Here is a 14049-nt window from a genome sequence, read left to right on the forward strand (position 1 = left end):
GGCAGTACATGTACTCACTCAAGCAGAGCAATTTTTCCAAGTATTTTGCTCAGGACACCATTTAAACTCCAAAGTTTGGCCATATTACAAAAACACAATAAACGTACTGTAAACATATTGTAAAAATTCTCACCAAAATATTTCAATGTTAGCATTATTTTCCCCACTCCCAGTAATTATCCATATTTCTCCAGAGAGCAGATGAACTGTATTATTAAAATGATTGAATAATCTGTAATTGCTGTGCAATGGGACATGGGTAGCAAATCTGAATTGTTGAGTCACATTCCTTCAGGTTGCGAGTTGTTGTTATTGTGGATTCTAAACAAAATTGTCTCATTTTTTTCCTTGACAGCTTTTCCTTACCTTTTCTTTATGCCGATTTCACTATCTTGTTTCAATCTTTCTCCACCTCTATTTCCTTTTTTCTCTCAGTGCCTAAATTGAGTTTGAGCTCTCTAGTTCCATCCTTCCTCTGTTTAGATAGAGTCATACAGCACAGAAACAGACCCTTCAGTCTAACTTGTCCATGCCGACCAGGTTTCCCAAACCAAACGACTCCCATTTGTCTGTGTTTGGCCCATAATGCTCTAAACCTTTCCTATTGTTGTACCTTTCCAAATGTCTATTAAATATTGTAACTGTAGCTGCATCCACCACTCCCTCTGGCAGTTCATTCCACATATGATGGCCTAGTGGAATTATTGCTACACTGTTAATCCAGAGACCCAGGTAATGTTCCAGGTTCGAATCCCACTACAGCAAAAGATGGAATTTGACCTCAATAAATATCTAGAATTAAGAATCTAATGACTACTATAAATTCATCGCCAATTGTCGGGAAAAACCCACCTGGCTCACTAATGTCCTTTAGGCAAGGATACTGCCATCCTTACCTGGTCTGGCCTACATGTGACTCCAGACCCACGACAATGTGGTTGACTCTCAATGGGCAATAGGGGATGAGCAATAAATGCTGGCTTAGCCAATGACACCCTCGTCCTGGTAAAGGAAAGAAAGAACCACCCTGTGTGTGAAAACGTTGTCTGTCAGATCCCATTTAAATCTTTCGCCTCTCACCTCAAAGAAAATGCCCCCTTGTTTTGAACTCCACTACCCTAGGGAAAAGACCTTTACTATTCACTTTCTCTGCGCCTCATGGTTTTAAAAACCTCCATAACGTCACCTGTCAACCTCTTACGCTCCAGGGGAAAAAGTCCCACCTAACCAGTCTCTCCTTATCACTCAAACCCTCCAGTCCCATAAATATTTTCTGCACCCTTTCCAGTCTAATAACATCCTTCCTATAGCGGGGAGACCAGATCTGTACACAGTAATCCAAAAGTGGTCTCATCAACATCCTGTACACAACACAGTGCAAAGAAGCAAAATTAAGACCCTACATGGACACAAGCAAGTCTGTCTAACTGGGCTAAAATTTGATTTAAAAGGTTTCTCTCAGAACAATCCTTACTTCCAGTAGCAAACGGACCACTTCTGTCTTCCCACAGAGTGCGGCTTCATGTAGAGCTGTTCCAGCCTTTGTCTGACGATTGATATCAATTCCAGCTTGCAGCAGAAGCCTGTAACATACAAAAGAAAAATGCTAAGAGGAAGAAAACAAGAAAAATAAGAATTAAAATGATAAAATGATGAAAAGCATGCATTTCGATCTCATCACTTTGATTCATGCATACAATTTTTTAAAACGTCAAAGGAAAGTTTATACAGCATTTTAAAAAGAAATGTGTAAAGCTATAAAGATTTTTGCAATTACCTCCAGGAGAAAAGGGGGAGATTAGTTTTACAGTATCATCCTGAAAGGAAATCTTAGCCACTCACACTTCCCCTACATTAAGTGCTTAGCTCACACCGACTCCCTCAGAAACGTGTCAAGTGTAAATGAAATCACTGAGGCATGCAGAAGCCAAACTGTTAACAGTTGGAGGCAAGGAATGATTGACGTCAGCTGACAATAGATTTAATACAGAAAGGCACCTACCCAGGCTAAGATCACACAGCCCATCTTGTCCACTCCTTCAACAATCCTCGTTTGAAGAACTTCTCGAAAGTTCTCAGGGGCAAGAGTGTGGTGCCCTCCTCCACCTTTGTGTCCCATTGATGGACTCTTGTTGGAGTGGGTTTGTTACTGGGTCAGCAATCTCAAAACCTAGGGGGTATGAGTTCACACTCCAGGGCTGGAGCTGAAAAGGTATGCTAACATGGCGGTGTGGTCAGTGGTCCTGTCTTTCAGAAGTGCCCTGTCCAATCTATCAGGTGAATGTAAAAGATCCCATGGCAGTACTTTGGGCAAGAGCAGGGGGGTTTAGTATCCTGGCCATCATTTGTCACTCAATTGCTCTGATTAAGGACAAAGGAATGCACTATTGTTTGATTCCACAGTTCTACAGGTCACAACATCAGATAAAAATACCTTTCCTTATCTATATCAAGTTTTAAATTTAAAAGTCTATCCATTAGGTTTCCAAAAGGCACAATAATTGGTTTATTATCAACACAATATTTTTCAATGAAGCTGCAGTCGTTGGCTAACGTAAGCAGTGAGTAATATAAAAATATAAATGCTCTGCCTTTCAACGTCCCTATAAACACACACATGCACACATGAAAGCATATACACACACACATATACAGACATTCACATACATTCACTCGCACTTTAGGAATAGAGAGGGGAAAAGAAAGATTTCCATACAGCGGTTGGCTTTCTGGAAGCAATACTCTTTAGCCCATGGTTGGTTGTGAAGGGAAAAGAATAAAGTGTTGAATGTTCTAAAGTCTGTCGCTCGCACGTATGTTCTAATCATTACCCATGCATGGCTGTGGCTGGAATCTTTCACACATCTCACGTCAGGAGGCTTTTCAGAACTGGGAGAAATCAACTGGGTAGCATCTCCTCGCAGGCTCTTTGATCTTAGTTAAAGACCAAATGCAAAAGCACTCTCCATCTCCTCACTCATCATGTCCCAAGAGGCCCAACAGCAAAGCAAACGATTACTGCTTGTTGAAAAATAAATCTCCAATATGAAAAATGATCTTTCAACAACCTCTTTTAAAGAAATCACTTCAGATATTGCCACAAAGCTTGAAATAAAGCCACTTTCCACAATCCTTCAAACCTTAAGTCCTCTAAGAAATATTAAATTTAACAACTGTCTTCATAACAAAATCAACATAATGAGAAACAGATTTTCTGGTAATTATAACGCTGCTGTTTGTCACATTTTTCGTATTATAACAGTGATTATACTTCAAAAATACTTCACTGACTGTAAAATACTCAGAGATGTCTGGTGATCATGCTAGGTGCTATAGAAATGCAAGTCTTTCTATTAATCCAGAGATGAATTCCAATCCCACCATCCCAGTTTGAAGATATCAATTCAGTTTTAAAAGTCTGAAAGTATACTGACATCACTCAGGTTTCTGGACTTCAATCTCTCAAACTACTTAATATCCAGCCTGGTCACTCTGACCAGCAGATAAAATGTACTGCATAACAAGTTGCAACAGAGGAACAAGTGAGACTGTAGTGGAATTCAATAGAGGCAGTACCGTTGTGAGAATGCTGTGACTTTAAGAAGTTATTTTCTTCTGGTGCTTTTTTGAAGAGCAGAGGCACTGAGCAGTCTACTAGAGACAACAGAGTAAACAGCTTGGGAGGCCCTTGGTTTTTTTCTTTAAAACAACCTGAATGGGTGTGGCCAGCTCTCACAGATCCGGATTTCTGGCTGCTTAGATTTAGCTTCAAGCAGAAGCTATTGGAGTCTCAATAGAGTTGGAGGCATTAGTGAATATCTCCTGGCTGCTATTCCCTCTGATTTTCCTCTTGATGTTTTTGCCTCCTGGATTGAAAAACTTCATGTCTGAATTTTCCTTTTTGCCAAGGGGTGTGTTTATGGGATGTTACTGCATTAGAACAGTTAATTAGTAATCGTTACTGTATCTATTAATCAGTTCAGCGTTCCAATAGAGTTGTTATTCTAAATGCTTCTTTCTTTGGTTGCATTTAAATAAACTGTACTTTACTTAACGCCAAGTCGTTTGACCAGTCACAGTGGATCTGGAACAGACACTTCACATTTACCTTTAAAAACAAGAAAAGGTTAGAGTCTAGGCTACCTCTTAAAATATTTTGAGGGGGTCTGGTCTGGTCCATAACACCATAAAGTGTGAATCAGACACACAAGTCTGAAGACTCACCATTCTGATGTCAATGGATGAAGATAATGTTTGCTTAGTTACATTGTCAAAGGCAATTAACATGACCAAGAAATGCCCGCCTTGCCAGTGGTGCCCACAACCAGAGATTAAGAAAAATACTCAAAAGGCTGGAATCTTCCCAAAACTTATTGATAACTGATGGGACAAAATCCTCCTGTGGTTTCTGGGCTTAGACTTTGTGGCATAAATGAGTTTTGAGCTCACATCACACCCAGAATAATACGGCCATAGAAAAGGGCTGCTGGATTTCGACCAATGTCTCAACTTTTACCAAAACCAGTCACTTTTATTTTTCCACCAATAGGTAATCGATCTCTTCTTCTTCAATGGCTTGCCTAGTTTCTGTTCTGCAGCAGGTACTCTAATTCCTTTTTCACTGCCTATTACATGTTGAAACCTCTCAATCACTGGATAATTTAGCCTTCACAATTAGCCTTTGTGAAGGTTTTGAAAAACTGTATCATATCCAATTAGCCATGCTCTAGTTTCAGTTTTCCTGAGTTTCTCTGACCAAGTCTTGGTATAGACATGTTGCTTTTCCCTTTATTTCTTGTGAACTGTCCTGATGAGTGCAAAACAAAAAAAAACATCGACATGATGTTTTTTTTTTCAGCGACACTGTTTACCGCTCTGTACCACCAAACTTCTAGGAATTTGTGAGGAATTGCAGAGCTAAAATAGACCACAGTCTGCACTTTGTGCTCACAGAGAACAGTTTCTAACATCTAATTCTCCTGTGAAGGACAGTGTGAGGGTGATGCCAAAGTGTGGAGAAGCTTTGAGATTTCGACACCCCCCTCAATCCACTTACCCTCCCCTCCAAACAGTTTGGGTAGAGATCTAAATTGCAACCATATTCCAATTTGGTTATGTGATGGAGTAGGTGGGGGCAGGAAGAAGCAAAACTATCTCTTCCATTGGATCTTGCTCCTGAATGTAACGAAGAATCTCGACAGAGCAGCTGTGAAGAAGACCTTGCCACTCACGGAGAAATACAAAACTGGGAGCCAGTCACTTATAAACCCAACAGGAATTCATATGAAACTTCTTTACTCAGCAGGTGGTCAGAATATGGAGCTCACTACAACAAGAAGATGTGAATAATGTGGATATATCTAAAGGACCACCTATATAAACATGTAAGGGAGAAGGAAGAAGGTTAGGTTGATGTGAGATTAAATGGGATGTGAGAAGGCCAAACTCTGGCAATAGTCCACTTAGTTCCAATGGCTTGCCTTTGCCCTGAAGATACTATGACAAAAAGGTAAGGACCAGGACTGTGTAGTCAAGGCTTTTATAGCAGGCAATGTTTGTGCATTTTCTGACCTCTTATAATTTTTTAGAGAGTGACAAAAAATATATCAACCTGGCAGTGGTTTTTTTCACAATACAACAAAACAACTTTGCCCCCATTTTTGTGCTGAGCTGTAGAATGTGCAGCCCTGGCACGTTGGGCTGGATTTTGCGTTCCCCACAATGGATGTCCATGTGGTGTGGGTGGGCACAAATACAATGGGGGCGCTGAAATCAGTAGCCAGCCCATGGTTTTTCAATAAGCACCAGTGGGTCAATTGAACTTGTTACCAAATCAACTAACTCCAATAATACGCTGCCCTTATCTTAGTAGACATTGGAGTGGGCGTAACCTCTCTTAGGCAAACTGTTTACAAACCCTGAGGAAGTGGCATGTCTTTTTGATTGGGGTGCCCAAAAGGCACCATCCTACCCATGCTGTTACTCCCCCCTCCCCTCTCCTCCCCAAGGCCTTACCTGGGCTCCCCGGTCCTTCTTTGTCTGATCTCACAGCCTCTTCTGACTATCCTCACTCCATGAGCCATGTTCTCTTCATTCATGAGATGACTTGCAGTCCAAGTCAGCTTTGACAAAGGGTCAGTTAGACTCGAAACGTCAGCTCTTTTCTCTCCTTACAGATGCTGCCAGACCTGCTGAGACTTTCCAGCATTTTCTCTTCTGGTTTCAGATTCCAGCATCCGCAGTAATTTGCTTTTATTTTAGACAATATACAGCCTTGAGAACACACTTTGGCCAGTCAGGTGCATGCTAACCCTTTACAGAAGTTGTCCAACTTCACTTCACTTCCCTTGTATGTCAACCCTCTTTAACTGCACATCCAATTGCATTTCAAAGACTTGTATGGAATCTGATTCCACTATCCTACCAACCAGTATATTCCAGATCTTGACAACCCAAGATTGAATAGCAATACTTACTTTAAACAATTCAATGGACTTACATTTCCCTATGTATCCAACTATATTCACATGCTATGCTCTCAACCTCAAGTATCACTTGTGATAACTCATTTTATAATGGCTGCTCTTTTATTACTAACTTGCCATTCTGTGAAACCATAATTCAGATGTTCTTTGCCCCTCCCTTTCTAGATTTCCCTGACCTATTTTTAACCACAAGAAAATTCTCTTCAGAACTATAACCTCTCACCCTTGCTATCATTTGAATGAAATCTTGACATTTTGAGTTTTGATAGTTCTTAGTTGAGATCGCCAGTTTAAGATTCTAATACCCTTCCTCTAACAGGGCAAGTCAGACTTGCACCAACACACAAAGGTAAATATTTTAAATGTATCTATTTACTTTGGTACCTTACCATTTTTTAACAACTTTGGCAGAAGGCATCTTCTCACGGCCAAGGCCTAGGGACATGCTTCCACTGGGCCAAAATGGCGGCATTGGATGGACTCCTAGTGGGGCGGTCTCCGAGTGGGGTGGTCTCCTAGTGTGGTGATCTGCGATTGTAGCAGTCTCCCAGTGTGGCAGTATCCTAATGGGGCGGGGTCTCCCAGTGTGGCAGTATCCTAATGGGGCGGGGTCTCCCAGTGTGGCGATCTCCGAGTGGGCCAGTCTCCTAGTGGAGTGGATTCCTAGTGGTTGGTCTCTCAGTGAAGCGGTCTCCCAGTGGGGTGGTCTCCTAGTGTAGCGCTCTCCCAGTGGGGCGGTCTCCCAGTGTAGCGCTCTCCCAGTGGGGCGGTCTCCCAGTGTAGCGCTCTCCCAGTGGGGTGGTCTCCCAGTGTTGCCATCTCCCAGTGGGGCGGTCTCCCAGGGTAGCGCTCTCCCAGTGGGGTGGTCTCCTAGTGTAGCGCTCTCCCAGTGGGGTGGTCTCCCAGTGGGGTGATCTCCCAGTGGAGCAGTCTCCCAGTGTGGTGGTCCCCCAGTGGGGTGGTCTCCTAGTGGGGTGGTCTCTTAGTGGGGTGGTCTCCCAGTGGAGCGGTCTCCCAGTGGAGCAGTCTCCCAGTGGAGCAGTCTCCCAGTGGAGCGGTCTCCCAGTGGGGTGGTCCCCCAGTGGGGTGGTCCCCCAGTGTGATGGTCCCCCAGTGGGGTGGTCTCCCAGTGGGGTGGTCTCCCAGTGGGGTGGTCTCCCAGTGGGGTGGTCTCCCAGTGGGGTAGTCTCCCAGTGTGATGGTCTCTTAGTAGGGTGGTCTCCCAGTGGGATGGTCTCCCAGTGGGGTGGTTTCCCAGGGGGGGTGGTCTCCCAGTGGGGTGGTCTCCCAGTGGGGTAGTCTCCCAGTGTGATGGTCTCTTAGTAGGGTGGTCTCCCAGTGAGGTGGTCTCCCAGTGTAGTGGTCTCCCAGTGTGATGGTCTCTTAATAGGGTGGTCTCCCAGTGGGGTGGTCTCCCAGTGTGGTGGTCTCCCAGTGGGATGGTCTCCCAGTGGGATGGTCTCCCAATGGGGGTGGTCTCCCAGTGGGGGTGGTCTCCCAGTGGGGGTGGTCTCCCAGTGGGGGTGGTCTCCCAGTGGGGTGGTTTCCCAGTGGGGTAGTCTCCCAGTGTGATGGTCTCTTAGTAGGGTGGTCTCCCAGTGTGGTGGTCTCCCAGTGGGGTGGTCCCCCAGTGGGGTGGTTTCCCAGTGGGGTGGTTTCCCAGTGGGGTGGTGTCCCAGTGGGGTGGTCTCTTAGTGGGGTGGTCTCTTATTGGGGTGGTCTCCCAGTGTGATGGTCTCTTAGTAGGGTGGTCTCCCAGTGTGGTGGTCTCCCAGTGGGATGGTCTCCCAGTGGGATGGTCTCCCAGTGGGGGTGGTCTCCCAGTGGGGGTGGTCTCCCAGTGGGGTGGTTTCCCAGTGGGGTAGTCTCCCAGTGTGATGGTCTCTTAGTAGGGTGGTCTCCCAGTGGGGTGGTCTCCCAGTGTGGTGGTCTCCCAGTGGGGTGGTCTCCCAGTGGGTGTGGTCTCCCAGTGGGGTAGTCTCCCAGTGGGGTGGTTTCCCAGTGGGGTAGTCTCCCAGTGGGGGTGGTCTCTTAGTGGGGTGGTCCCCCAGTGGGGTAGTTTCCCAGTGGGGTGGTCTTCCAGTTTGGTGGTCTCCCAGTGGGGTGGTCTCCCAGTGGGGTGGTCTCTTAGTGGGGTGGTCCCCCAGTGGGGTGGTTTCCCAGTGGGGTGGTCTCCCAGTGGGGTGGTCTCCCAGTGGGGTGGTCTTCCAGTGGGGTGGTCTCCCAGTGGGGTGGTCTCCCACTATGGTGGTCTCCCAGTCTAGTCCAGGAGAGGCAATCTTGGCCTGGAGTGGAGGTCTCATCCCCATCATGGAGGTCTCCTCCAGTGGTTCTAGGCCTTCCAGCAGCCCAGTGTGAAGATCGAGACCTGGCAGAGAGCTCTCATCCTTGCTTCAGAGGTGGCGTCCGGGTTTTCCAATGACCCAGCCTGGAGACCCAGTGCCGAAGTGGCGGGGTGGTCTCAGCCCGGTTTTCCAGTCCACCCAGAACCCAGGAGCCGTTATTTGAACTGTGATGAACTTTGAATTTATTTTTCTTCTTATGTATGACTTCTATTTAGGTGCTGTGGTATCGCAACTTATAAAACTTTTCTGTTTTTTTATGTACCAACGTGTGACAATAAATTTCTGTTCTATTCTATTCGCAGTTGAGGTGAGGATGGAACCTGCAAACTACAATTCAGAGCCAAGATGATCCTTCCCTTGCCATTAATTATTAAGGGTCAATAAAACATGGAGCTGGAAAGGTATAACAGGTCAGGCAGCATCGGAAGAGCAGGACAGTCAACATTGCGGGTCGGGACATTTCATCACTATTAAGATTGTTAAATTCCTTTCATAAGCTCTCAATTTGTGAAGCACTTAAAAAAACTCAAATATTTCTGAGTACACAAAAGCTTTCAGAAATATCACAGATTCAGCGTAAGAGACAGCTGCTGCCACCTTGTGTTGAGTGTTTTAACTACAGCAGTCCCATCAACTCTGTACAAGCACCTATTCCCTGATTCAGTAACACAATAAGAATTGAGTTAAAAATCACACAACACCAGGTACTTTGTACACCCCAGTCCAACACCGGCATCTCCGAATAAGAATTGATTTAGCATAAACCAGGGCTTTGATATTGAATGGCCCCCTGCCCCTCACTCAATATGAACTAATCCTAATTACTGTTGGACAGCCTAATTTCTCCTAAAAACATAACTTTATATTTGTGAAAAAATAAATTTCTCTGTTGTGCAGTGAGATTTCAACAATTTTTGAAAGGATAATAATTATTGTTGAAGTTTGTTTATAATACTGCAGCACCTGCTTTAATTATACTCTCAATCTTTATTTCACTATCTATAAGAGTTCACCTTCTCTAAGGAGGAGCTGGATATTTAACTAGTAATGGGTTGAAGGGAATGGAGAGTGGGCAGGAGAGTGGAGTTGAGGCTGAGATGAGATCAGCCATAATCACATTGAGTGGTGAAACAGGCTTGAGGGTCTGAATTTCCAATCCTGCTCTGAATTCTCACTCTCCTATCACAAAAAGTGAATGTTAAGACATGAAGTTCCTGCTGAGAATTCTACAAAGTGATTGGTGGGTGCTATAGGTGATGCTGAAATTACCACCAAGAAAGTATAAATCCACATTATCGATATGACTGGATCTTTGTTGGCAGTTTTGTTTTCCCAAGATTATCAGTGAGCGAGGTCAATTTGTTGCTGATTGAATAATCAGGGCCAATATTGTCACAGAAAAAGCTGAACTACACAATTCAGCTCCGAATGTGTCTGATCCCATCTGTGGTAACGAGTAGTTGACATCCTATCATTTCCACCGTCCTCCAGTACAAGATGTTTATTGGTAATCCATCAGGTCAACTCCACACTGAAGTCTTACAGGATCTTGGATTCAGATTCTGGTTATGACACTGCCCTTTAAATAAAATGTTGAAAAGCACAGATATTTCACAAGAGAAAGGAACAATTTTTAATCAATAACAGTGATTACTCTGTGCTGATTACAATGCTGCATTGGTATGAAATGACTTGTCTGGTCATGTTCTTACCAGTTCACCTAATGAGTTCCTGATCAATTTCATGGTAATATCAGTGAGCTCCTTTCAGGGTCACAAATGACATCTAGAGGACTGTGACAAAGGCAACACATCCTTCCTCATCCTTCTCGCACCCTGTTTGTAGCCATTGAGGTGTTTGACCACACCATCCCCCTCCAACTCCTCTCCACCATTGGCCAACCGGCTGGAATTGCTTTCAATTGGGTCCATTCCCATCCCATCAAAGCCAGAAAAATACATGCAATGGCTTCCCTTCCTGCCCATGCCATCACAGATGGCAGTATTGGCACCGTAGTTAGCGTTCAGGCTCTTGAGCCTGTCTGCTTCAGACCAGTCATATCCTTCTCTCTCTCTTTCTCTCCCTCCTTTCTTGTCTTTTTCTTTCTCCTTTTTTTTAGTTTCTTCATCCTCTGACATTGTGGGGAAGCTGCAGCGTTAGCGGCAGGGTGATGGTTCCACTAATAGCAATGCCCAGAGTAGGCACTCCTGGCTGCAGTAGGGCTGAAGCATGGAATGTTGGCAGGGTTGGCATTGCCGTACCCAGAGCAGGCCCTCCTTGAGGCCAGGGCCACCTTGCAGAGACCTTGTAGGAGCTTTGTATGAAGACCTCTTGTACTGAGGATGAACTCTATTTACGTAAGTTCTTTTCCTTCTCCTACTCAAAATGGCAATTGTTACAACACGGAGTAAACCCTCCTGCTTAATTTAAAACCAGCAACACAGAAAAGATTTATTCCATGCAGTAATCTGTAAAAGTTCGAGAGGACAAGAACTATTTAAAGTAAAAATTAACAACTTTATTTCTTAAAGTATAACAGAGAATAATTAACTAACAACTATGTACAAGTCCTTACTCTAACCTATCTGTTACCTTCCCTTCTATAAACTAGTCCGAAAATACTCTCAATTAAGATTTACAAAACAACACTTCTTATCTCAAAACCAGGCAGCTTTTGGTTCATCTATTTGGATCTTCCTGTGTCTTTTCTTTTTAGGAATTTCTGCTTCACAGGTTACTAATTGAAAAGGTACCTTTAAGAGAGCTATTTTTCAAGCAGTCTGTTTACATGCTGGTGGTGTGGCAACTGTTCAATTTTCCCCAGTCTTATGCCCCCAAAGCATCGGATTGTGTCATTGGCTTTTAAAATTGTCAATATACTCAATTCAAATAGATTGGAGTTTGGTATTTTTCGAGTATAATTTAAACTGATGGGCCGAATTCAAATCTGTTTTTGTCTCCAGGCAATGGGTTAATTGAGATGTTTGATCAAGTGTTACATTTTACTTTATTGAGAACACTTGGTGCTGTGTCCAATAGTTCTGCTAGCTTTTAGCTCTCTTAAAGGTACAGTACACTTACATCTTCATAACACACTCTTCACTGTATCTTTCTAGACATATGACAATAAATCACTCACTCACTCACTCGATCGCTTCTGGTGTCCCCTCAAGAATCTGTCTTTAGCCCCCACATAAATGCTGTCCCTTGGGTGACATCAACCAACAACACCGCAATCTCCACAAGAACACTGCCCAGATAGACAGATTCTTGATCAGTAGGGGGACTATGGGTTTCAGGAAAAGGGCAGTGAAGTGGATGTTGGGAGTATCAGATCGGCCATGATTCTATCGGATGGTGCAGCAGGCTCATGGGGCCGAATGGTCTACTCCTGTTCCTATTGGATATGGTCTTAACATCTAGCTTTACTTCACCAGCACCTCTTCCGATCCTCCCACAGTTTGAATACTGTTTGCCATTCAGCATAGGATGAGCAGAAGTTGCTTCCAGTTAAATATTGAGGAGATTGAAGCCCTTGTCTTTAGACTCTACCGCAAGCTGTGCACCCGAGTCATCAACTCCAGCCTTCTCCCCGGCAGCTGTGTGAGACTGTCCCTAACTATGACCTTGGTGCCACGTTAGAACTAAATGAGCTTCCAACCACAAAGTCACGTCATCACAAAAACGGCCCACCTCCATCTCTGGAACATTGCCTGTCTTTGCTATGGGCTTGGCTCATCAGGGCTGTTGCAGTGCACCACTTGTAGCCCTGCCTCTGAGCTAAAAGGCCTGGGTTCAAGTCCCATCCTCTCCAGAGATGTGTAACAATATCTGCATCTGAAAGCCCCATCCATGTTTTTGACTGGTCTCCATTTCTATTCCCAATGCAGTCCTGGTGGCTACACCATACACTCATTGATGAAAACGTGACATCATCCAACTCTCCGCTGACTGCATCACAACTCATACCAAGCCCAGTCTACAAAGCTCCCCCCCCTCCCCATGCTCAGTGATTAACATTTAACAATGCCCATGATTTTCACAGTCTCAAATTTGTCCATGGCTTCCTCCTTCCCGATCTCTGTACTCATCGCCAGCCTAACAGCTCCTCAATATTCCTGCATTGCTCCAAGTCTGAACTCTTGGGCATCCCTGATTTTAATTGCCCACCATTGGTCATTTGCCTCCGTTGACAAGACCCTCAGCTCTGGAATCCCCTTTGCAAACCTCTCTGCCGTATTTTCTTCCCTTGATATACTGGTTAATAATTATCTCTATGACTAAATTTCTGGTTCATCTACCTTCATATCTTGTTATGTGGCTTTGCTTCATGGTGCACTTGTGAAGCAACTTAGGATGTTTTTGAAATAAATCAACAGCGGCCAATATCCCATCACCAAGTCACCCTTTATTTATGGAGTCCTTGACACTGATCCAGCTCCCTTAGAGTGATCAGGATGTCCAAACCTCCTGTTCTTCTCTGTCAGCCAGGACTCCCTGATTGGAAAAAATTAACAGCCCCAATCAGGGAACTCATATTCTATGAGATCCATCTGGCTGACCTTGTTACAATCACTACAGTTTATAATATTAAAGGTGCTTTTTGAAGTCTAATGGTTGTTATTGTTGAATCCAGTCTGACAGGGGATGAAAGCATTTGCAGGAACATTTCCACTTGAATTAATTCAGTTAAATTTAATCAACAAGGGACTTAAGGAAAGGGTAAAAAAGAAAGAGGGGCCAGTCTACATCGATGGGTTGTTGGCTGCTTTCCCATAACCTGCTCTCTGTTCTGTAGCAATGCTGTGACTGTAATATTGTTCCTTTTATTAGATTAGTATCTTTCTTACCTTCCACTTGGCATGTTACCAAGAGGAGATATTAAGAAGGTAGCACTTGAAAAAATCCAGCCAACATGGAACCAATCATTTGTCAATTACTCAGTCAATATTTGTTCTACTCAGAGCACGTTTCACTTGAAGGCATATCTGTTTTATATCAGAGCATTAAGTTCAACTGTGAGTTTTAAAATTGAAAATTTGATCAAAACTACCCTAAAAAATGTTGGTGTTCAAAAGTTCTTTATAAAAGCACTCACCATCACATCAAGGCCCAAGGTCAATCTCAGCAGGAAACATCAGCGTAACAGTGTGTGTGTCGGAGTGTGTCTGTGTGTGTGTATGTGTCGGAGTGTGTCTGTGTGTGTTTGTGTGTGTGTG

General features: G+C 44.1%; 1 protein-coding gene across 11 annotated transcripts in view; it reads right to left on the reverse strand.

Moving 5' to 3' along the window:
• Positions 1 to 14049, reverse strand: part of caskin1 (CASK interacting protein 1) — a 651040-nt gene that overhangs the window by 146856 nt on the left and 490135 nt on the right. For all 11 annotated transcript variants that reach the window (XM_043711216.1, XM_043711218.1, XM_043711212.1 and 8 more), the window contains exon 7: positions 1475 to 1583. In XM_043711216.1, coding sequence (XP_043567151.1) covers positions 1475 to 1583 — 109 coding nt within the window. The remainder of the gene's footprint in view (positions 1 to 1474; positions 1584 to 14049) is intronic.

Source organism: Chiloscyllium plagiosum, chromosome 21, assembly GCF_004010195.1.
Source record: "Chiloscyllium plagiosum isolate BGI_BamShark_2017 chromosome 21, ASM401019v2, whole genome shotgun sequence".
Lineage (NCBI taxonomy): Eukaryota > Metazoa > Chordata > Chondrichthyes > Orectolobiformes > Hemiscylliidae > Chiloscyllium > Chiloscyllium plagiosum.